Below are 23,143 nucleotides of genomic sequence, written 5' to 3'. Positions count from 1 at the left end.
CAGTCTCCGAGGGGACAGGGCCAGAAGCCCAGGGCAACGTGTCTGAGTGCCAACTGGCTGTGACCCAGGGTTTAGCAAAGGCAGCAATTTGTCCTTCTCCTGACCAGAGGAAAGAGGCTGGGTTTGGGAGGGTCAGGAGAGTGGGGGAGAAGGGCGAGGAATGCAGTAGGAAAAAAATAAAAACAAAAGCAAAACTATTGCAGCTAGGGCAGCCTAGACAAATTTTTGAAATGTTCTATGAGAACTTTATGAAATTGATAAGCTCCCACCCTCTTGGTTTTTTAGTATTCTTCTCTTCTGTAAGGCCTGTTCTGCACATGAGTCACAGAGCTGGTGTCTTTCAAACGGGAGGAGTATCGCAGGAACATCTCCCTTGCTCTGTCCTCATTCGGTTCAGTTCTGCTGGCTTATATATTGCATTTGGCAGCAGTCACAGTGCTGACTTCCCAGCTAATGAAGACGTTTTACATTCAGGGAGGGCTGCATGAAATGAAAACCACATTTACTTCACGACTGTTGTTACAGGTTACCTGTCCTTAGCGTACACCGATTCAGCCTTCTGAGGAAAAGGTCACGGAGCCTATTTAGGGGCCTTTTCAGCCTATGGCCATAAAAGGGTTATATATCCATAAAATTGCTGCCTTCTTCTATTTGTCCCTCAAAGGAGTCCTCCACACCCTTTTTAAATGAGACTGTCTCCTTCCATGTTCTAGCATCCTTGGTTTGAAAAAGAAACAAACCAACCTGTAATATCCCCTTTGCTGGCATTAATTTGGCATCATATGCTTTGCTTGCTTTGTTTTGTTTTTAAAAGGCAAGAAGTGAAATATTTCTGCTAGCAGGGTATATAAAAGATTGTTGCTTTTCTGACCTCCTTATTATATTAATAAAAGCTAGAAAGACTTCAGTAGTGGTGGGAGATCATGTGCAGGCAGCCTCCAAAACCCAAAGCACTTACTTGCAGAACTAGTAAACCACAAAGCTTAAGATCTTGAAATGTAAATAGGAAGTTGGAGAGTTTACTTTAGAGCCAGCAGTGGTGAGTCTGTATAATGTTTATTTCTGCTTGCCTCCCAGCCTTTCCTAAAGCTTGGCAGAGATGAAAGGGAGGCTTTCTCAGTAAATGCGTTATTAAAAGTTTCTGTTATGAGCAAGATTCCTTTGTTCCTGGCCTGACATAATTCAAAGCTCAGGTATGCCTTGGTGACTGGGAGAATGGGATGTTCCTGGTTAGTGTATGCCCGTCAAGAGACATCCAAGTTTTGCACCCCATTGCTCTGCTGGTAGTCAACCTGTTCAGGGGAATGTAGCTGAAAGCACTACAGTCTATTGTGCATAAACTAGACTATGGTTAGTAATATTTCCAGAAAACTGTACAGTCACCTCTCCTTCCCTTTTGTGACCAGATCATTTGAGTTCAAAGACTCAAAGAATAGATGTGGACAGAGTGAACGCTTTAAAAATATTCTGCTTGGAGACTATATGAAGGCTGATATTCTAGAGACGTCTCACTGGCATCAGTGAAAAGGCTAGTTCTGGAAATTCCAGCAGATGCAGTGGTTTTCATACTGTGGTGAGTTGCAAACTACCCTGTGTGACACAGAGCTGTGCATTAGGGTGTTGGATTTATAATACAAAGCCTTTCTCAGTGTCTTCCAATTGATGGTCTTGGGGTTCTTCGCAACAGTGAATGTATGGGGGTGAGAGAGTAGGAACTGTTATTCCAGGTTTATTAGGTGGGAGACTGAGAGAATTCACAGTTTAAGTAGGTTTTTATTTGTTATGTCTTTCATCTTACAGACTGCACCTATCCAGTGCTTTGGGAGCATACATCTGAGTTGGAAATGTTGCCTTGTGTGTTGCACTGTTCTTCAGTGTTCTGAAATGACAGAGTTTACACACTACAGACAGTAATACATTGCACTATATGATAAACAGTGTGTAAACCACAGAGAGCTGTTTTCTTCCTTCCTTGGATTTTCTATTCTTTTTGATGTAAACACAACGGATATAAAAGACTGTACTGAGCTTCCTTCAGGTCTGACTAATAGGACTCCTCTCCTGTTCCTCACTCCTTTACCCATATGTTTCCTTAGAAAGAACAAGCAAAAGAGTCTGAGCTTCTTACATCCTTATGCTGACACTAGTAAGATTTATCTGCTCTGGCTGCTGGAAATACTGGGCTGCCTAATTTGGGCCTCCCTACTGAAAGCACTGTAGGATCAAAGGTTACCTGCTAGTAGATCTAGCTCTAGAAACTAGCACCTTGCACCTTTATATTGTATATTTTAATAGGGTTTGGGGGATTTTTTTTTTCTTCTCTTGTAGAAAGGAGGTTGCATTCTAGATTCTGTAGCTAGGAAAGTTATAAAATTGTCTTCCTTCATGGATGTTCACATAGCATAGCATCACCTCATTGTAGGGAACGGGATAAAGCAATATAGTTTTGATTTATTCTTTATGTATCGTTGTTCTTGGTTTTGTTCATGGAAGTCCAGCAGCAGTGCTGGCCCTTCAGTGTAACAGATTTTTGTCTTTCCTTTTCTATATTCTTCAAAGTGATGATATCAAATTTGACAGATAAAACTCTCATCAGGGCTACAAACTTACCAATTCTGATTGCTGCTCGCTAGACCCAGAAGCATTGTATTAGCCTGAAGCCCACAGTTTGGAGCAAACTTGAGTCTTCCTGGAGTGTTCTGAGGAGATCCGGATAGGGGATTTCTCTCAGATCACAGGCATATTTATGTATAATGAATGGCCTTTCCAGATTCCATATTCATCTTCTTTTTGTGAGTATGCATGATTTATTAAACAGCCTGCTTATTCTGTGTGTCTAGATCTCATGGTGAACAGAAGGGACTCCCTTTTGTGCTCCTTTTCTTACAAGAACTTAACTGAACTGTAAAAGAATAACTAAAATACAAAAGAAATGAGATATCATAAGGGATGTCCTTGCTCATCAGTTAGGTTGTTTCTGAGCCCTGAAACAATTAAATAGAATTTTCAAGGGAATACGATAGTTGTATGAAAACCAACTTAATTTTAGTTTTAAAATTTTGGAATTAGCCATATTTGCAATGAGTAGTGTTGGAATTTGGGGTCAAAATCCCAGATTTTGTTTAGTGTTGCTGGTTTGCTGTATGATTCTGTCAGATTGTTGCCTTTCCTTAGTTTACCCCCTTGAAATATGAGCATAGAACTGAAGCTGTGCAGACAGAGATCTTGCTGATGAAGGGTGTGATGTGTGAGTTCTGAGTATTAAGGACTCCATGATCCAATGTGGTCTAGATGCAGTGGTATTTCTAAGTATCTTTTTAGTTTTCTTAACATCAACAAATCCCCCAGTCAGGCAAAATTAATCAGTATTTGGGCAGTAGGCCTCTTACTAAGGCTTTTTTTTTTCTCCATTTCCAATTTTATTCAGCCTCTCATGAATCAGTAGTTCTTCTTCTAAGTTTCCTGTTGCTGTGGGTGGGGGAAAATCTTAGATGGGGTAAGTTTTATTAGGGAAAAAGTAAATCTCATATAATCATTCTGGAAGCAAAATGATGAGAAGCATTAGCTGCTGCTTTTCTCCCAGTGTCAGCCAGGATCACAGTTTTTGCTGAGTTCATTGTTTATAACTGTGGGTGAAGGCCTGAGGTCCTCTCTCAGTGTTTACTCTGTTCTTGGGAGTTTGTCTCAGTAAGTAAAGGCTGAATAAACACCAAGTAAGGTTCTCAGGATTTACCCATTTAGTTATTCAGATGTTTAAAAATACATTTAAAATAGTGTGTGATAGCATATCCCATATAATGTGAATCTGCTTCCAGTAACTCAGGGATATTGCGGAAGAAGATTTATTTTACCTGCAAGTATGATACTATTGTTGGTAGTGGCCTTCATTAATACAGAAGGAATACTTACTAATGGTGAAAAAGGAAAATAAATCTCTAGAATTAAGTGTATTATGCAGTAAGGAAAGTAAGGCCTTAAGATACATGGAAGAGCATCCAAGATAGATAAATACACCAGAACTCATTTGGAAAGATTTTGGTTTTCCTTGATATTTCCCATTGATTGGAGTAAGAACTGCAGGTTTTGAAGAAAAATTTTTACTCATAAACAATAAGGTTAGGAGTAATACTTACATGCAAAACACCCTTGAGTTTCGTGTTTAAATGGCACATCTGAGACTTCTTTCCCACCCTTGCCTTGAATTTCTGTCACATCAGCCACTAAGCTCCAAGTTCTTCAGGACTGTCAAATTTTATACAGTGAGTTGACTGGATTGGGATTATCAAGATTTAGACTGTTTAGTGTGTGTATTAGAGATAACTATGAAAATACCTTTCAAGAGAAGACAAGGATCTTGTGATACAATCTCCAGGAAAGCATGTGAGACAGAATAGCTCATATATTTTCCTACAATTCATAATTCTGCCATCAGCTCTTTGGGAAAAGGTCAGCACTAGAAACCTCTTCCGTAGACCCTCTCTTCCCATGGTAGCCCAGCACGTCACACTGCTGTCTTCTAGCCACAGTGGCAAGGACTGAGCCTGCCCTGGACTACACAAGGCATTTGTCTGGGAGCCTTGGTGGGGTTTTCTAAAGTATTATTTGGAGGTGGGGTTGGTTTTGTATCTGGTGAGTGAGATGTGGCATCTGCCAGTACTTGTGACGCAGCTGTTCTGATGCACAGTTCCTAACCTTTCAGATTCAGATGAGGTCTCAGCAGTCTCATAAAATAAGGTAGTGCTGCAAGTGGTATCTGAGGTGTGTTTGTTTAGGAACCAGAACTGAAGCTGAGGGTCTCTGAGCTAAAGGAATAAATCTGAGAAACTTAATCTCCAGTGTTCTTATCAAAGACTTATATAGATCTACAAGGCAGCGTTATATTAATTTTCTAATGCACAAACAAAACTTTTTACTAGGAGATCACTAATGTTCATGAAAAAACGTGTTTTGTTTGCAATCTCAGTCAGTCACTTTTGAAGACTTGGTCTCTTGTGTTGGTTGGAGGTAAGAACAGAAATTTGCTTGAAGCTCAACTCACTTGGAGGCTGGGAGGACGTTCTGGAAAAAATTATTGTATGTTCACCCTGTTCCTGTGCTATTCCCTAAACCACCTGTTACTGGCCACTCTTAACAAAAGGTTAGTGGACTATATGGATCTTTGGTCTGGCTTTTTTATTTTATTTTTTTTAAACACTGAGAAGAGTTAGTTCATATTATGATGAGCTTTCAGGAATTTAATTTACCGTAGCAACAAATAGTAGTGTTATAAAGTGTATATTTAAAATGACCTGCAGATAGTTGTCTGTGCTGGAAGATTTATAATCTTCACATAAACTGACATTTTGTGACAGTGAGTATCTATCATTGGGAGAGAAGTAAAAATAAATGGGTGGTATAAATTGTTCTGGCTCATTTGAGGCCCTATATCCCCAGTGAGGTATTGTTATGAGAGGCACAGAAGTAACTGCTGTGAGTCATGGAGCAGCATTGCTTTAGAAGGGTACATAATAGCATTTCAGCAGAGGACACAAGTAGTTCCCATTTCAAGGAAGGCGACACAGTAAATATGAAAACACTTGTAGTTCCCATTTCAAGGAAGGCGACACAGTAAATATGAAAAAAAAAAAAAAAAAAAAAAAAAAAAAAAAAAAAAAAGAGGTTAATCTGTATATCTGTATCCAGACATTTCAATGAATAAACCAATAAAATAAATCAATGCAGAACCGCTAGTGCTTAAGTGCTTAGCAAAAAGCTTCTGAATCCATCGTGAATGTGGGCTTTTTGTTTTTCTGTTCTGGATCTTGAAAGCAATTTAACAGATTAAAGGTCGTTTTTTGCCAATTTATGTAAGAAACCTGGACCTTTGGGAATACAAAGAAAAGGATGATATGCTACTGTGTGCCTGTTGTATATTTCTCAAGCTGAAACATAAAATATGCTTAGCGCTAATGGATACTGGTGAAAGGCAGAAGTAAATGTATATGAACGTTCAAGCTTGGAACAGTCAAAATTCATTTACTTCAAAAGGTTTTGTTTCAAAGCTGAGAATTTGGTCAGGGTTCCTGATAAGACATTTGAAGTTCTTGCATCTCTGATTTAGGCAGATAGAAATGGTGGACATGAATGAGTCTGGAATGATTACGCATTAATTCACTGTTATTTAACTTCTTCCAGAGCTGAAACTCTGAAGTTGTCCCAGGCTTAGTTCCAAGTTTGCTTCCGGGAATAAACACAGAAGTTTAACCTCACACCCAAGGAATAAAAACTTACAGGGGTGCAGATTTTCTGTTGAAGACACCAGTATTGTTTTGCTGTGTCTGGAGAGAGCAAACCCAGGGACAGTTCTAGGAGTGGATGCTGTGCTTAGACTCCTCTCTGCTCCCGTTGTGATCTCCTGGAGACCTATCTCAGGTCTCCAGGACTCTGAATGACCTATCTGTTAATCTGAAACTTCTCTCTAGACTCTCCTGGCCTCTCCTTGTACTGATACAGAAGCTGTTTGATCCACTTGCTCCAGCCCCTGTCTGGGGACAATTCTCAGTTCTTGGGTCCAGTGTCTCAATCATCTGAGAGGTCAGTCTCATAAAAATTTTCTTTCTGTGAAAAACCCAGCATCATTCTTCTACAGAGAAAACAAGTACATCAACCCCTCTAACACCTTTTAGTTTATATCTTTGTAGAAGATTGTGTTGGATCACAGCCCATTGCTCAGGAGCACTTTTCTACCACCTTGGTCTTTTTGCCTGCTGCTCATTTTGAAGAATAGATCTTATTGCTCAGATTCACTGTTCATTAGTTTTAGTTTTACCTGAACAGTGTTCAGGACTTGCCTCTTTATAACAGGAGTCTCAGGATCCAGCTTCCAAGATGGTAGAGCTACCTAACCCCAACCTGCCATTCTCTTCCATCACATGTGAGGTTAGTGACCCTGATTCATATATATGACTCAGACTTTTTTATGGATTACCCACATGAATGCAAACACGAGTCTGGTGCTCACAGTGGGTCAGTCAACACTCAGTGGTCAGGAGATAGCTGGCAGAAATCTGTTAGCTCTTCGTGGGTCTCCTAGAAGGTCAAGAAGTTTGTGTCTGTTCCAGAACAGTGATGTTTATATTTCCCTTCTTTAACTGTTTGTCTGGCAAATTGACTACAGGTAGCATGATAGGGTGATTACTTAATGCTGCTGATACAGACACCATTAAGCCATGCTCCTCTTCTAGCTTGTGCTTTTAAGTGTCCAGCTTCCAAACACTCCTGTCCTATTACAGCTCCCATCTTTTGCAAAAAGCAGGCAAATTTCAGCAAACAGTTGAAACGTGACTTGAAGAACATGTTGTTCAGATGTGGCCCTCTCAGCTTCTGTGACCAGAGCACTCCTGGGTAAAGATAAGATGAGGTGGCTGAGATGCATCCCATCTCCTAACACTTCCTTGCACCTTTTTTCCATGGTGCATCATCTTCTTTTAAACAGTGGGTCATGGATCATGTGTTTGTGATATCTCTAATCCTCCTCACAACTCCTTTATTATGGCATAAAGAGAGATGATGACAATATCCTGGACTTGTGCAAAGCATTTGACACTGTCCCACACCACATCCTTGTCTCTAAATTGGACAGACATGGATTTGATGGACAGACCACTCGGTGGATAAGGGATTGGCTGGATGGTCACACTCAAAGACTTGTGGTCAACGGCTCAAAGTCTGAGTGGAGAGCAGTGACAATTGCTGTCCTCAGGGGTTGGTGTTGGGACTGGTGCTGTTTAACATCTTTGTTGGCGATGTGGACAGTGGGATCAAGTGCACCTTCAGCAGCTTCACCAATGACACCAAGCTGAGTGGTGTGGTCGACATACTGGAGGGCAGGGATGTACCATCCAGAGGGACCTGGACAGCCTGGAGAGGTGGGCCTGGGAAAACCTCATGAAGTTCAACAAGGCCAAGTGCAAGGTCCTGCCCATGGGTCGGGGCAACCCCAAGAACAAGTACAGGCTGGGCGATGAGTGGATTGAGAGCATCCTTTCCCCTGCAGAGAAGGATTTAGGGGTATTAGCAGATGAAAAACTGACTATGAGCCAGTAATGTGCACTCACAGCCCAGAAAGCCACCCGTGTGCTGGGCTGCACCCAGAGCAGGGTGGGCAGCAGGGCGAGGGGGAGATTCTCCCCCTCTGCTCGGCTCTTGTGAGACCCCCCCCCTGCAGTGCTGGGTCCAGCTCTGGGGGCACCAACAGCAGAAGGACACGGACCTGCTCGAGCAGGTCCAGATGAGACCACAAGGATGATGAGGGGCTGGAGCACCCCCTGTGAGGACAGGCTGAGGGAGTTGAGGGGTTCAGCTGGAGAAGAGAAGGCGCTGGGCAGACCTTAGAGCGGCCTCCCAGGGCTGAAAGGGGCTGCAGGAAAGATGGGGAGAGACTCTTTATTAGGGAGAAGGGTTTTATTCAATGGGAAGGAGCTACAAGGATATTGCTGGTAGCCATGTGAGAGTTCAGTGGCTCAGTATCATACATTGTTTGGATTTCAGTACCATTTCTGAACTGGAGCACCTACTCCATTCTTGTCTGTCCTTGCAAGGAAAAAATTGATTGGGAAGGTTTAATGTAGCCCTAAATGCAGTGAGTCAAACTCAGCTTCCTTACAGTTGAGTTTCCTTGCCCTGATGAGGTAGACAATATATAGTGAAAATTAAATATATACTCACCCTATTTGATTTAATCACGCTTCAAATTTTCTTCTCTCTGTCTTGCTGTCTCCCACTTTACTAACATCTTTTCCTGGCTGAAAAGGAGATTTATAAAAATCCATTTTTTGGCAGAGAAATGGTGTTTTATTAACATTTTACCATTTTAAAATTGATAATTGTAAGGCAAACAAAATGAAGAGCATTTTGCTTCCGATACAGTTTTCTTATTTTCCTCTTTTTATATTCTGCTTCTGAATTTGGAGCTTTGAATGCAAAGAGAGGAAGTCAAAAGTTTACAGTAGGAGAGAGAGGTACCAGTCCTTCACTGTATTTTCCCCTTGGGAAAATGGCAGGATTTTATAATGTGAAAAATATGATTCTTTTTAAAGCAAATCTCAGTTGTCTGGCTTTGCTGGTTAATATTTGCAGGCTGATATCATTGCAGGCTTCTTTGATAAGATTAGTATAAAAAAAAAAACAAAAAACAACAGAATTTTAAAATCCTTTTGTACGATCAAGTAATAAAGTACAGGCAGATGAAGAAATTAACTGACTAATCTATAGTGTGTATTTGCACGATGTCAGCAACTCTGCAGTAGCACTCCTGGCCCTGGTTTCCTGTGGAATGTGCGAGGTCCCTGGGATCTGTCACACGATACACCACAGAAAGATGATGAGTAGAGGTGGTTTTGCTGGGCAACTGACCTCCTAGTTTTGCCCATAATAACTTATTCATGTGGCTGTACCCTAAGACATACTAATACCATACATACCATTGGCTGAAAACTGATGCAGCATATTGAAAAACAGCATAAAATACCCACAGCCAGCTCGGATGAAAAGGCCAGACCTGACTGCTATCAAAAAATGGGCCGCTGTGTAGAGACATCCGTTGCTCTGTTAAGGAGTACAATGAGTGAGTTAAGCCCTATAGCATCCATTGTCAGAAGGTTTTCTCAGAAATGCAACTTCAAAACTGGCTTCTGGTGGCAGACCTCCAGAAAAGCTGCTTATACAAGTGCAGCCTGTGACCTTGTGCATTCTCTGCTCTTGGCAAGGGCCTGAGCTATTGCATTTTAAAAGGTAAAATAAAATACAGCTGAGTACAACAGGGTGGGTTTTTTTGCTAAATCTGATTTATTTTTTTTTTTAATTGTCAGTTTTAAGAACCAGTTTAATTGATGTGTTTAACTGTTCTAAAAACCAGGATCCTCTGGGTGAGGGAGGAAACCTTATAGTTTCTGCTGGTGGATCAGTTTTAAAGCAGTAAATGTCTGAGTTTGCAGTCATCCCCCTTTTTGAGGAACATACCTATTAAAGTCATGTCCAGTTCTCAGTTTCTGAAGTGTGCCTAAGGAGCTAGTGTGATGTTCTTGGAGCCAAAGAGTTGACTGCAGGATCTGTCTTCAAGAACACTCTTGTTCCCTGCTTTTGGAAATGGAGAACATGAACATGCAGAAATAGGTAAATTTCCTTCTTCTTTTGTGTCTAAGTATTCCCTTGTTGGAAGAGATGTCTCACCTGTATGGACATTTGCTAGCATTCTTAATTATAGACACTAAAAAACTAGGGCAAACATACTTCCTAAGGGTAGGTGCCCAAGTCCACATTTGGATCCCTAAACAACTGGCTTCATGTTCTAAGTTCTTGAGGCAGGAAATCAATGGGAAATGTGGGTCTTTGGCCTTTTCAAAAATCAGAGTACTTCTTTAAGTGTCTAAATAAAAGTGGTAGGCTAGATCTTCAGACAGTAAAAATCAACATATCTCCATGGAAGCTGATGGCTAATGCGCTGGTTTGTACAAGTTGGGGCTTTGGCTCCCAGGGCTGGAAGCACTGGTCCGGATGAATTTCTCTTTATACCCATAAATATAAATTAAGTACAAGTTTAATAACTAATATTATTGTAATTCAACATATGCTTTCATTAAAAATCATAAGATTTAAAAAATTTTCAAATACCTTTCCTTATTTATCCTTGAATAAAAATCTCACAGTGGAAATGTTTAATAATCTCAGTGAAGTTTTCCTCTAATTAATTCTTATTAGATATAAAGCCAGGTTGTGCGGTATATAGTCCCATCGCATAACTCACCTGAAATATTTTCAGACATGAGGCAGTCAAGTCGCCCTGCAAGTGTGGTTTCTTTACTGGGCATTAATCACATACCTTGTTTGGTCTATAGTTTGTAGACCAGTTAATGTTTTATGGAAAATTTAGAAAATTAGAAATAGTTTTGCATGCGTGTCATTCACATTTTTCTGCCCTTGTCGTAAGGGTTACTATTTGGAATAAGAGGTAACAGTAGTCCCTAAGAATTCATCTCTGTCTCCTAGTTTTAGGTTGTACTGAAAGTTTTGTCTGGAAAATAACTAAAGCAGGGATTGAACTGGAATACAAGTTCCAAATCATCATCAGAAATTTCAGATCCCAGTCTGCATTTTGATGCATACTCTCTGTATGTTTCTAATTCTGTTCAGTTTTGCTTAAGGGTGTTGTTGTGATTGGTTTGATTTTTGTTATACAAGTTTATGATATTACCAAGTGCAGAATAAGCAGCAAAATCAGAAAGGTCTTTGTTTTAATATTGTCATACATCTCCTTCATGGGTCTGCTGCACTCGGAACCTTGCTGAGCTGCTGGACTGAAATGGGCTGGATGCGTGCTCTTAATGTTATCGTGGTGTGTAGAGAAGAAATATCACTGTCCTCTCTCTCAGCCTCTCAGTTACACTTTCTGTGTGTAAAGTCTCTTCTGAGACCCCTCAGGCCCTGAGAACTAAATAGGCACCTATGCCTCTGCCAGAGCTCCGGTCCTGCGAGCAGTCGCCTGTAACACTTACCTCCCATGAGACTAAAGGCAGAGAGGGGACACGGGTGACATAAAAATATGTCTGTACTAAAGCCAACACAAAAGAAACCTACTTGGGGAAAAAAAATACTGAATACATGTTTCTGTTTCAAATGTCCTACTACAGGCCACTTTCTTGCCATAAGATTATGCTCTGGGCAGTGCCCAGAACCCTTTGATTCTCTCGCATGATTTTTTTCTGGTTTGGATGGTATCTGACTTTCTGTCTGTCTCTTTTAACCTTGCCTGGCTCCACAGTCAGAAATCTTATCTTCCAGTATCTTACACTGCAGAAATACTGCCTGATGTCTTCGAAATTTTTTTTTTTTTTTGTTGCACCACCTTGATAGACATAGCTGGACAATTTTGGTTTGCTTTGATTCATTCTGTTGCCATTCTTATAAACTCAGTTGGGGTCCCTAAGGTTTAGTAACTTTTCAGGTCTCTGAGTTCGGTAAACCTGTGACACAGCCTTGGCAACAAATGGCGGAGTGCATATTGAGCAAGGCATTTATGAAAGTGATTTCATCACATAAGCCAGAATTCTTCAACTGCATGTAAACAGATTACCAAAATCATCTGTGGATGGATGTGCTCAGGCAGACTCCTGAAGTCCACGTTCTGTATCTGTGGTGGTGGTGCTCAAGTAACTTCCATGCTTCCAGTGGGATAAATCTAGCTCTGTCTAAAAATTTTTGGGGCCTAGTCTTAATATCATTGCAGAACATGTCTGTCACTGTGGATGGCCCAAGGGATGCCAGCCTGTCACATGGAAGAGAGCTATGTGACTTGCAACCACAAGCTGGGTGGCTGCATAGCAAACTGATGATGACCAGGGAACATAAGCTTAAAATATAATCAAACAAATTACTGGTGGTATATGACCTGTAGGAATTGGAATATTAATAAATTTTAATTTCCTTTGTGTTGTAAAGTATATTTCTTGTGTTCCAAGACCTTATTTTCTTAAATATATTTTCTATCAGGCTAAAGCTTGAATGCTGTTAGGTGTTTAATATGTAATTACCGCTAATAATAAATATATTTTAAGAAGTTGACTGTACTCACCATAGGCTTAACATAGAGAATTGCCTTCACAGTTACGGGGAAGCTTAGTTTTAAACCCATTTAGTGTTTAAGAAATAATTTCCAGAATGGCAATTTTAGAGTAGACATCAATTCACTGAAAGTACAATTGCATGCCCCAAGTCCACCCAGTTAATATATATACCACCAGAAAGTGCTGTTATTAAATCACACATTCAGTAGCTATTGCTATGACCTAGGTTTGAACCAGAAACCTAGAAATGAAACATTCTTGGGTTTCCCTTTGAATTCTCTCCTTTTTTTATGAATCTCTTTCATTCTTTGTCAGAGAGTTGTGGTCGAATAGCTATATAAGACCCATCTGTCAGCAGAAGCAAAATGATACAGTTTTCTTAATACAGGATTTTATGCATCAGTGTAAAACCCCTGAATTGAATGAATGTCAGTATTCTCAATCCACAGTCAGTCAGAAACTTTGAAAGTTAAAAGTCAGCAGAGAAGTTAATGAAAGTATTTGACTTGTCAGTGATCAAAGTCCAGAACTGTAAAGAGCATTTATTAGTTGGTGATTGATACGGTGCTTTTCCTTGTTTCTTTCCCTACTCTCCATTAATATCTTAGATCTTTTTTCATACCTGTGTTAGCCTAACAAAAGCAGCTGTTATTCTGAATTTCTGGCTATAGAAGCTGATAAGTGAGGTGATTTTCAAACAAATTTTCTGACCTAGCTTCTCATTATCAAATGGTTACTCTAAAAAAAGTTGGACAGTAGAATGAAGGCTTAATTTTGCTTTCATGTAAGTGAGTGTAAGTCAAGAATAGTTCCACAGAAATTTTATTTTCTCTCTCTGTGGCATACTGCAAGTAAATAGAGAATCTTATAATGACACTAGAATGCTGCCAGATAGCAGAGGCCCAATATTAGGAAGCAGAAATGAAATGGAAGAAGATACAATATACCTTGTTAATATAAAGATTTACTTGTTCAGGTAATAGCCAAATTCTCTGATAGTGTTATTGTAAGGAATTTGTGTAAGCCTACACCAGCAACAGATGGTGTCAACTAAGGAAGAAAATTCTGCTGAAATTCATGCTTCCATAAAACTGCTCTCACCAGTGTGGTGTGTTTTATTTTATCTTGTCTCTGATTGCCGTAACATTTACATAAAACTGAGGAGGAAACACAAGCATGTGCCTGATCATTATGGCTAGTCTAGCAAAACAAAGCTAAGTAAAATAAATCTCACATTGCGTTTTGCTCATTTTATGGGATGGCTGTATGCCTAGGTGATTCTTGTCTGTGAAGGTCTGTGTTCTGTTTCACTCCTTGTACCAAATGACAGTCCTGAAAGCTGAACTTACTTTGGATTAAAGGCACTGACTCCTCTGATTCTCTAACATGAGCTGTAAGTTAGCCTGTAAGTGGTAAGTAGTGCTTTTTTCCATGTAGACTTTTACAATAGGGGGGGATTTTTTTTTTTTGCCTGTTTTTGTTTTAGAGGGAAAGGCAAGTGGGAAGGGCTAAACTAAACTAAATGCACTACAGATCTCATATTAGTGCCATTTAAGCAGGTCTTTTCATACTTTAGCTTAGTTCTATATAGCATTATATATTTTAAAGACATTTTTCATTTCTGTTGGCTGCCAGATGTACTGCTGATACCTTCTGATCTTGGATAGTTTGACATTGATTTCCCTAGCACACGCCAGGGTTGAAATCTGGTCTGTAACTCATCCAAATGATCTATTCATAACAAAAAGTGCCTTCTGGCAGTTGCACCACAGCTGAATATTGTTAAACTGAATTCATAATTTCATTTGTTTCTGATTGCTCTATAATGTTTACATATCTTACATTTTAGCATGGTCTATTATAAAGCACACAGGTTAAATCCTCCCAGACAGCACTTTTTCCCCCCTTCTTCTCCATTTCAGAAGGTGTTGAACTCTTTTTATTCCCCTTCAAATGAGCAGGAATCTTGGAACTGCTTAACACTCATCTCATCTGAAATGATGGGCTGAGCAAGCAGGAATGTGTGTGCTAGGGAGACATGGAAAGGTGGCATTTTCCTGCACAGAAGGTTTCTTTCCCATCCACAGATGGAACAGCTGTGAGGTGGAATTTCTTATCCGAGCATACTACTACTGTAAGTAAGCATCACCATAGATGAGGGCAATAGTCTCTGTGTGAATATGTGCAACTGAAATATTTATAGATGCTGCTTATGACTCAAAGCGTGAATAGGTTTAGATTCTCTCATTTCCCATCTTCATATTCCTGCTGCAATAATTGTTTTGCAGAGATCATTGTAATGTCTAGCAGAGGATATCCTCTCTGTGTTTCAGTTTCACTATATGTAAAAAAAAAAATAATGTTCATATGGCTCACAATAGGAGTGTGTCACAGGATGAATTTAAGTTAAATAAAAGGCAGAAAATCCAAGGCTCCCTTTGAATCCATATTTTAACTTTCAAAGGATGACATCTCTTATTTGCTTTAAAAATAAAAATCAGTTGCCCATAAATGTAAAACAGATGTTGTTTTTCTATTAAAAAGATTAAGGATTTTCTTAAGCTCATTAAAGGAAAAAAAAATAATGACACCACATTGATCCTCCTATATCATCATAAGAATGTCTGAAGGCAATAGAAAGCTATGAAAAGGACATGGTATTTAGTGTAACAAAAATAGCTCTGACTCTGGCAAATTGTGCTTATCTTCTGGGTTCGGCAGCAAACTTTGCACTATTTCTCCAACCTTACGCTTATGTCTAGTCATGTGTTTTAGTGGGGTTGGTTGGTATGTATACTCAAACAGAATTTGGACTTTTTCTTACGAAAATACAAATGCCAGCTGCTGCATGGCTTGAAAAACTTAAGCATCATCCAAATATTTCGAGGAGGAGAAATGGAAACCATTTGCTATTTCTTATGCATATATCTACAGAAGAATTGCTTCTCAAAGACTGCGTGTCTATTTGGGGGAGTATGTTATTTCCCAGTGTTCTCGCTTTTCCACATGCATCAAAACCCAAAGACTGCAAAATGTGACTTCAGCTCTTTAAGTGGAAGGAGGAAACAGGAAATCTGATGATGCCATGTGCAGTATCAGTAAAGCCCAGCATGATAGCCAGTGTTCTTTATTCCAGTTAAAAGTTCCCACAGTAGAAAAAATGCTAACCTAGTACCACACTGGCTGTGTTCATCAGTGTGGCGATACGCAACTGCCTCGTTTGCTCTGTTTATGTGTTGAAAGTTTGCTGGAATGTGTACAAACGGTACTTCAGTTGTAAGATGATAGGAAAGTCTCAGTGTATTTTGAGAAGAGCCAGCATGGAAATATCCTGTCCTGGTAAATTCCTGTGGATGTCCAGAATACCAGGCCAGAAGTACTGACTCCAGGGAGAGTTTGGTCTTTTAATCAATCTAAAACTCTTAGTGTTATCAGACTTCTAGCATAATTTGGTAAACTGTGGACTAATGATAGAAGAAAGGTTTGGGGTTTGGGTTTAGGGGGTTTTTGAAACTGTTGTTTAAACTACTTTAAACTATTTTAAAATATTGTCCTTCTAGATGTTTAGAACTTCCCCTGATTTTGTGCATCTTTGTGCCTTTAATAGCCTTAGACTATTTGGTTTCTTCAGACTACACAGCAGTTGGATTTTAAGCTTGATGCCTCTGGTGTAGCTAGATTCTTCCTTCAGAAATCACGGTACAGACTACTTCAAAGTTTGCTGCGTCAAAAATATTTTGAGATGAGACTTCAAAAACCCAGGCCGCCTCCTGCCCTGAATGTTCCTTTCCACCTGTAGAGACACGTGTTGTGTCCACAGCTGTGGGATGGGAGTGAGACGGGACCTTTGGGTTCCAGCACGCTTCCATCGCTAGTTCGGAGCAGATACTAGCTGGGAGTTTTGACTTTCTGCTGTGTTCTAAGTAAGGTCAGTGATGTGGAATTGGTCTAAAAAGCAGGTTATTTTAGGAATTGCTTTCTGTTGCCCTTCATTTCGTTACTGAAATTGTAAAAGAAGGCTTGCCCCATAGAGGTGTTGAAAACTCAAAGCTGTATTAATTTGTAGTTTTAAGAGAAAACAAAACAAAACCAAATGTCTTTGCAATGGTTTTGACGTAGCTTCATCCACTTGGAGTCATAAATGCCTTTTTAAATTCAGTGCAGCTATTCTTGCTCTTTAATGGGTTTAGCCAGCCAAAATCTTACGCAGGCACACAGACACATGTGCACGCATACATCTTTAGCTAAAGTAAGTCAGTGCATTAGAGCTGAGAGTGGAGAACTGAGCAAGATTCTCGTATTCCTTAGATGCGTCCCTAAGAGAAATCAGGATTGCTTGACACTGGAGGGATGCATTTTGAAAAACTAGTTTTTCTTGGTTTGTTTTCCTACTTCATGACAAGAATCAGCTGTAATGTAAAGTTTATGGCTTGAGCAGACTATTGTTTCTGCAGAAACCTCCCTGCTGGTGTATTTACTAAACATGTGTGCTGCACAAATGCCAGTAAACTGCATCTTGGAGCATATTCCCTAGTTGCTAGCAAAAACTGCCTTTAAAGTTTGGCCTGTTTAAATATAGGGAGAATGTGTACCAAGTTTAATAGGAACAGGCCTGAATTTTTAATTACTCCTCCTCGAAAGTATTTTGACATGAAGTCCAGGCCTTATTGAAATCAATAGCAAACCTTACGAATCCTTCAATGGGCCTAGAATTTTGCTAATGAAGAACAAGGTCTAAATATAAAACCCATCATCCCATTGACTAAGACCTCTCTTTTTTGTTGTTCCAGCATTGCAGACATACAGACTTATTTTGTTAGAGAATTCTCTTGTTTCCCCCTCTTGGAGTGCTTCCCATCTTCTAGAGAACAACAGTTGCAGATTTAGCCATCCCATTAACAAGAACTAGTGGGAAGTACATACATGCATTATGTGAGGGTGTAGGACTGCACTGATGTTCTCTTTTCCCAGTGAAATCGTGGCTGCATATACCTCAAAGTATATACCTCCGCTGCTCCTGAAAGAGAAAACATGAATCATGCTTCCAAGAGAAGCAGATAGCCTGCCAGGGGACGGATGACCTGTGTTCTCCAGCCCCCACTGCAAGAATTATAGGTGTTCAACCAGTGCAGAATACATAACGAGTCTTAATAGCAAGTACCAGGACTCACGTTCACCTGCCCCACTCCCTGTCATATGCTGTGCCTTGCTCGCTAGACTAGATGCTGTACCTCCTTGGGCTTGCTCTCTGAGCCAGAAGGAAACTCTAGAAAGTCTATCTAGTCTATTGAAAGTGGAACAGTTTTATAAGAGGAAGGAAAATGCCCTCCACCCTTATAAACTGCTAATTTGCATCTTCTGAAGCAGCGAAAGGAAGTGAAGCAGTGTCTCCCACATCCTGAGTGGTCTAACCACTATAATATTGCATAGGAGCAGGATGTCGCTCTGTGTGTGGGTGGTATGTTTGTGTGCAAGTGGTAGAACACACTCCTGTTCAGTTTCTGGGAGATAATGCTTAGATATCTGCCATCATGAAAGGGTTCACAGGTGTGAAGGAAGGAGTGGTTTCTGTAAAGCTAAGCCTAAGTAAGGGGCAGAATACAATGTTTACCCAGCCAAATATTTCCTGTTTGCTAACACAAGCAAATCCCCTTTCTCCCAGCCCAGGCTTGCAGCTCCCACCCAAGGCACCTAATTCCTGGAAGTGCTGAGAGAACGCTGGAGCTTGGGGGATCCACTGCAAGCCTTGGGAGCTGACATCAAATCTCAGGGGATCTCACTGTCAGCAGGATTCCCTCTCGATTATTAACTCTGAAAACACACAGGATGAGCGCTCTGTAAACGCTGGTTGCTGATTACATTAGCTTTTTCTGTTGACAGGCAAGCAGAGTGTTGTATCCAACTGTCCATTCTCAGTACAGTGTTTTTCTGGAGCAACAAGGCAGTTTCTATCTCCTTGCTTCTGTTCCTGAAATTTCTCACTTTCTGCGTAGCTAGACAGAGCTGCTCTATAAATGGGAGTGAGTGGAGCAGTTGTGCAATCAGTAGCTGCAGCTGTGGCATGTCACCTAAAAATGATGCAAATGGGGAACACATTTCTCCACATTCTCCTTAGAGTAAATCTGTACCTGTCTATCTCCACTCATGTTGGTGATTCCAATGGAGGAGCAGGAATCGTTTTCACTGTTGGACTCCAATAGCTGCTAAACATTAATTGTGAAATAGCTACGTTGACGAGTAGTTTGATTCATTAGAGCTGTCTCTTGCCTTTCCAGATCAGTGAAACACCCCTTTTTGTGCCTGGTGTTTGGGGACCTTATTTCTCTGCAATGGTACCTGGATTGTGGTTGAATGAGGGAGGTCAAAGTGCTACAGGAAGACTGGTAAGTGTTTGGAGAGACAAACAGACTCCAAGATGGGAGGTCTGCCATAACTGCTATCACTCAGGATACCTTCACTGTCGATTCAGGCAGAGCTCTGTCTGAAACACCTCTGTAAGATCATGGGAGATACCACACTGCTATAAACTGTTAGTTGATGTCACTTACAATAGTAAGGGGATGGGGGATTATATATGGGGCAGAGCACTAAGGGCATGTCTTCCTTTTATAATGATGGTGATAATTATTGTTATTATTTTACAGGCAAATAGGCATTCATTCCTTATCAGGAGGCCAAGACAGACTGAGATATAGAACAGTTGTGCTCATTGATGGGCATAAATGAAAGATATACTGTATGGACAGAATATTAATATATTAGCATGTTATCCTGTCTAGATAGATACTGTGTATATTGTCACCTCAATTCTTTCCTTGAGTGCAGAAAGTCTAACTACATTAGGTTAATTTAATTTATCAAGAAAAATCAAAACCAGACTGGATTCTCTAAATATTAATTTCCTTATTTGAAGGGAAGCAGTCAGAACTCTAAACACTGATGTCCAATTTAAAAAAAGACTAGATGTATAAAACAGTATTGAGGCTTAGAGTCCAAAAGTGTCAGCAAGACATTAGTGGCTGCTTAACCCTGGAAGCTTCTAAAGCTCCCTGTGTGTCTCCCTGCTCAGTCTGTAGAAATACTGAGTGCCCTTTGGGGTGAGGTGCCAAGCTCCTCTGGAGAAACTACATGAGGTGGGCCCAGTCCTGTGGGATCCTCTGTAAGCTCACCAAACATACAGGTGGGTTCAGTCTTTCACAAATTGCAGGTGTAATTGTGCTCTTACTCAGACCTAGCACCACCCATCTTTTTTAAAGCCTGGTGATCAGAGTACCTGTCCAGGAAGTAGTAGATTGGGGCATCACTGCATTTATACATTCCATATGGAACAGTCACTGAATGAGAAACAGAAATAATCCTGGATCAGGAAGCCCAGACACACCCTAAGTGCTGAGCCATGAATTGGTGTTCCCTCCTGTGCTCTCTCCTTGGCCACGTGAATCTGACATTCCTCTCTGTATAGTGTCATGGATTCATGGAAGAGTCATCCCTCTTCCTCTCCTGCCACCTCTGCTTCCCATCCTATTCCCAACCCATCCCTAGAGGGCTCTCGCAGCAGGTGGGATGTGTGTGCTTTAAATTTTGCAAGTCAAGATGGGGCTAGAACCAACCAGTCCCATTTTATACGTAGCTGCTACAACCAGAAGTAAAATTAAATTATCTGCTTGTAACACCACCACTTTAAAAGGAAAATGGCAAATTTCGCGTGTTTCTGTGTAAGAATTCTTTTGAGAGAAATCTCTATGTGCTTAATCCAAAGCATGTAAAGACACTTAACTAAGCTCTAGAGAGGTTACGGCAAGTCGGTGTATTTTCTTGGCTGGCTCAGGGTGGTTCCACATTTAAAATGTACCATAAGAGTTAGGGCATTTCAGAAAGGTGATTTTAAAACCCCTTTCCATTCTAGTAGCAGAGAACAAGACATTCCTGAGTCATTAAAGAAATTGCTGGAAAAAATGTATGGTCTTGTTAGGGCCCATAGCAAAAGTCAGCTCTAAGTACTTTTAGGTATATTAGGGAAGCTGTCTTCTTAAAGCATTCTTAGAATATCTCATGTGGTTTTCTTGAGGTTGTATGTACAGAAAACACACAGGGAGCCATAGGAAGAAACAGTGTATGTGCACTGTGTGGAGGATAGGTTGCATTCGTTATCTTTGTAATTCTAAAGCTGTAGTCTTTTTAAGATCCTGCTTTCTCATACTTCAAGCTTTCTAAAATAAAAAAAAAATAAAATTGACATGTTTTGGGATTCTTTTCATTGCTTGATCTATGCCCAAAGGTGAATTCTTTTCATGAAATTTGAACAGTCTGTTGAACTCCTTGAAAGTGAAACTGATACACTTCCCTTTAAAAATCTCTAATTAATTATTTATTGATACAGCTGCGAAAAAAGTCTGTTGGATTTTGAAAACTGGTTCAGACAGAGTCCAATTAAGAACTCTGCTTATTTTGGAAAAGCTTGTTTGTTTGTGTATTAGATGGGCTTTTACACTGGATTTTCAAAATTTATAGGAAGAAAGATATTGCACAACAGAGACAAAGGATGGCATGACATCATTACAAACTGTAAAATAAAGAATAGCAGAACAGGGTTTCTAGTTGCAACTCTCATGTGGCCATGTCTTGAATTAAGGGCATTTAAATCTCTAACTTTATAATTTCTGTAACATTTTTGTGTAAAGTGTTTTCTTAACACACACATATGTGATACTTATTTATACTTTTCCTTCTGAATTTATGAGCTGCTCCTATGTTCTAAAGAGATTACGCAAGATTGCAAAATTCAGGCCTGAGCTTGGTTTCTAATGCATGCACGTTTGAGCTTTTGTCTTTGATGCAAATCTTGGAAAGAACAGGCATGCATTATTTTTATTGCTATGATCAGAGGTGGATGCTTTGTTATATGTTTTGCTACACTGGTTAAGGACTAGACTCATTCTGTTAAAAAATAAACACCCAGTGTGGTTTGCTGCCAGTAGGTATTACCAAATATATTTGGTGCCCTTGAGTAGTTCTAGTTTTGCCTCCTTAGCTTTTACCGTCACCTTTCATGGGATATTATCAAGAGATCACAAAACCTGATGAATTATTGCTTTAAAAGACCATGTTACTCATCTGATACTTTGTTTTGTGAATAATGATAACCGGTCTGGAGTGAAAGGACAAGCTGATTTATAAATTTAGTATAAGACAGAGCCTATATTGATCTCTTTTTATAGCAATAATTGCTTTTCAGGTTATACATTTTGTTTCCTGCAGTGAACATATGGAGCATCTGTCAGGATGACAACACACCTGGTGTTTTATTGTAACAGTGTGTTGTAGAAGGGTTTGGGCCAAGATGATGTTCCTGGTAGAATTCCAGTGAGGGTATGCATGCAAGAGAGGGGGAGAGACTAGAGGACATGCTCTCAGGTAGTGCTGGACAGGAAAAAAGTCATCCTTTCAGCTTGCTCTTCTGACTGAGGGTTGCATGCTTAGCATTTTGCCTATTTTTGGTGCAGTGGTGGTTGTTTTTTGTTACTGTTTTTAAGCCAAATCCTGAATCCAGTAGTGTCAGTGGGAGTTTTGCCATTGGCTTCACTAGCCCTAGGACTTAACACCTCATGAGTAATTTAGAAGCTCTCTTGTCTTTTGAAAGTTATGACACTGCATTACCCTTTTCCAGGACTGAATTTTTAAGATGTATGGTCCCAAAAATGTTACTTTCCTCTTTTTCAGATAGATCATGTGATCCGAGACCATGTCGCCTTCCCAGAATTACAATCAAAAGCTGCAGCCAGGTCACTGTTCTTATTCCTTTATCGCATACCTGCCTTACAAATTGATGATACGCTGTATTCCCAGCAGTGTGCTGCTGTATCCTCATTCTGAAACAGGGGAATTAACAGTCTGATAGTGGGTTGGAAGTATTTACAAAGGCTTGCCAGGAGATTGATCAAAGATGAAAGCTTTAAACTCCCCTCACATACCGTCAGCGTATCCAAGTGGTGATATTAACTTTCTGCTTTTCAAGTTCTTTTATATCCTGCCCAGTGTATTTCTTGATACTGTAGCGTCAGCCCTGTTCAGCAGACCTTTATGCCTTGGGCTAATGATGTGTCTTAATTTGTAGATGACACTATTAAGCTCCAAGGATGAGATATAGCTTAATTAGGAATATATTATTCAATATTATTGGAACAGTCATCTAAAGGAAGGTATAGCCACGGTATAAAAACTTTTTGCATGGCAGCACAAATAGAGCAGAGAAACCCAGGATGACTTTTCAGACAAAACTCAAGATGTAGGAGTGAATTGGATGTAACTCCAAGATTCCTTGAGCAGGAGGCTGTGTGCGATGTGGAATTTTAGTTTGGTCTGCTTTAGAAGTGGATGAAGACAGTCCAGACACTTCTGCCAGATCTGGACTTTCTCAAGCTATTCTGGCTTAGATTCCTTTTAAGATGGTTCATGTCACTCCCAGAGAGATCTTAGCTTGAACAGTTAGGCACACTGGATGAAAATTTGATTCTCTTTTTTTAATTTCTTTTTCCTCTTTAGAT

The 23,143-nt window shown here is 40.1% G+C and overlaps 1 protein-coding gene across 7 annotated transcripts in view; it reads left to right on the top strand.

The window, feature by feature from the left end:
- FGGY (FGGY carbohydrate kinase domain containing) overlaps positions 1 to 23,143 on the top strand; it is a 291,445-nt gene that overhangs the window by 223,895 nt on the left and 44,407 nt on the right. For 6 of the 7 annotated variants that reach the window (XM_026853492.1, XM_026853491.1, XM_026853490.1 and 3 more), the window contains 2 exons: positions 18,875 to 18,982; positions 22,320 to 22,381. In XM_026853492.1, the coding sequence (XP_026709293.1) occupies positions 18,875 to 18,982; positions 22,320 to 22,381 (170 nt within the window). The remainder of the gene's footprint in view (positions 1 to 18,874; positions 18,983 to 22,319; positions 22,382 to 23,143) is intronic. The other variant, XM_026853496.1, reaches the window with a different exon arrangement.

Source organism: Athene cunicularia (assembly GCF_003259725.1).
Source record: "Athene cunicularia isolate RWA chromosome 8 unlocalized genomic scaffold, athCun1 chr8_part1, whole genome shotgun sequence".
Classification (NCBI taxonomy): domain Eukaryota; kingdom Metazoa; phylum Chordata; class Aves; order Strigiformes; family Strigidae; genus Athene; species Athene cunicularia.
The sequence above is the reverse complement of the archived record's forward strand: the minus strand, read 5'-3'. Positions and strand labels throughout refer to the sequence as shown.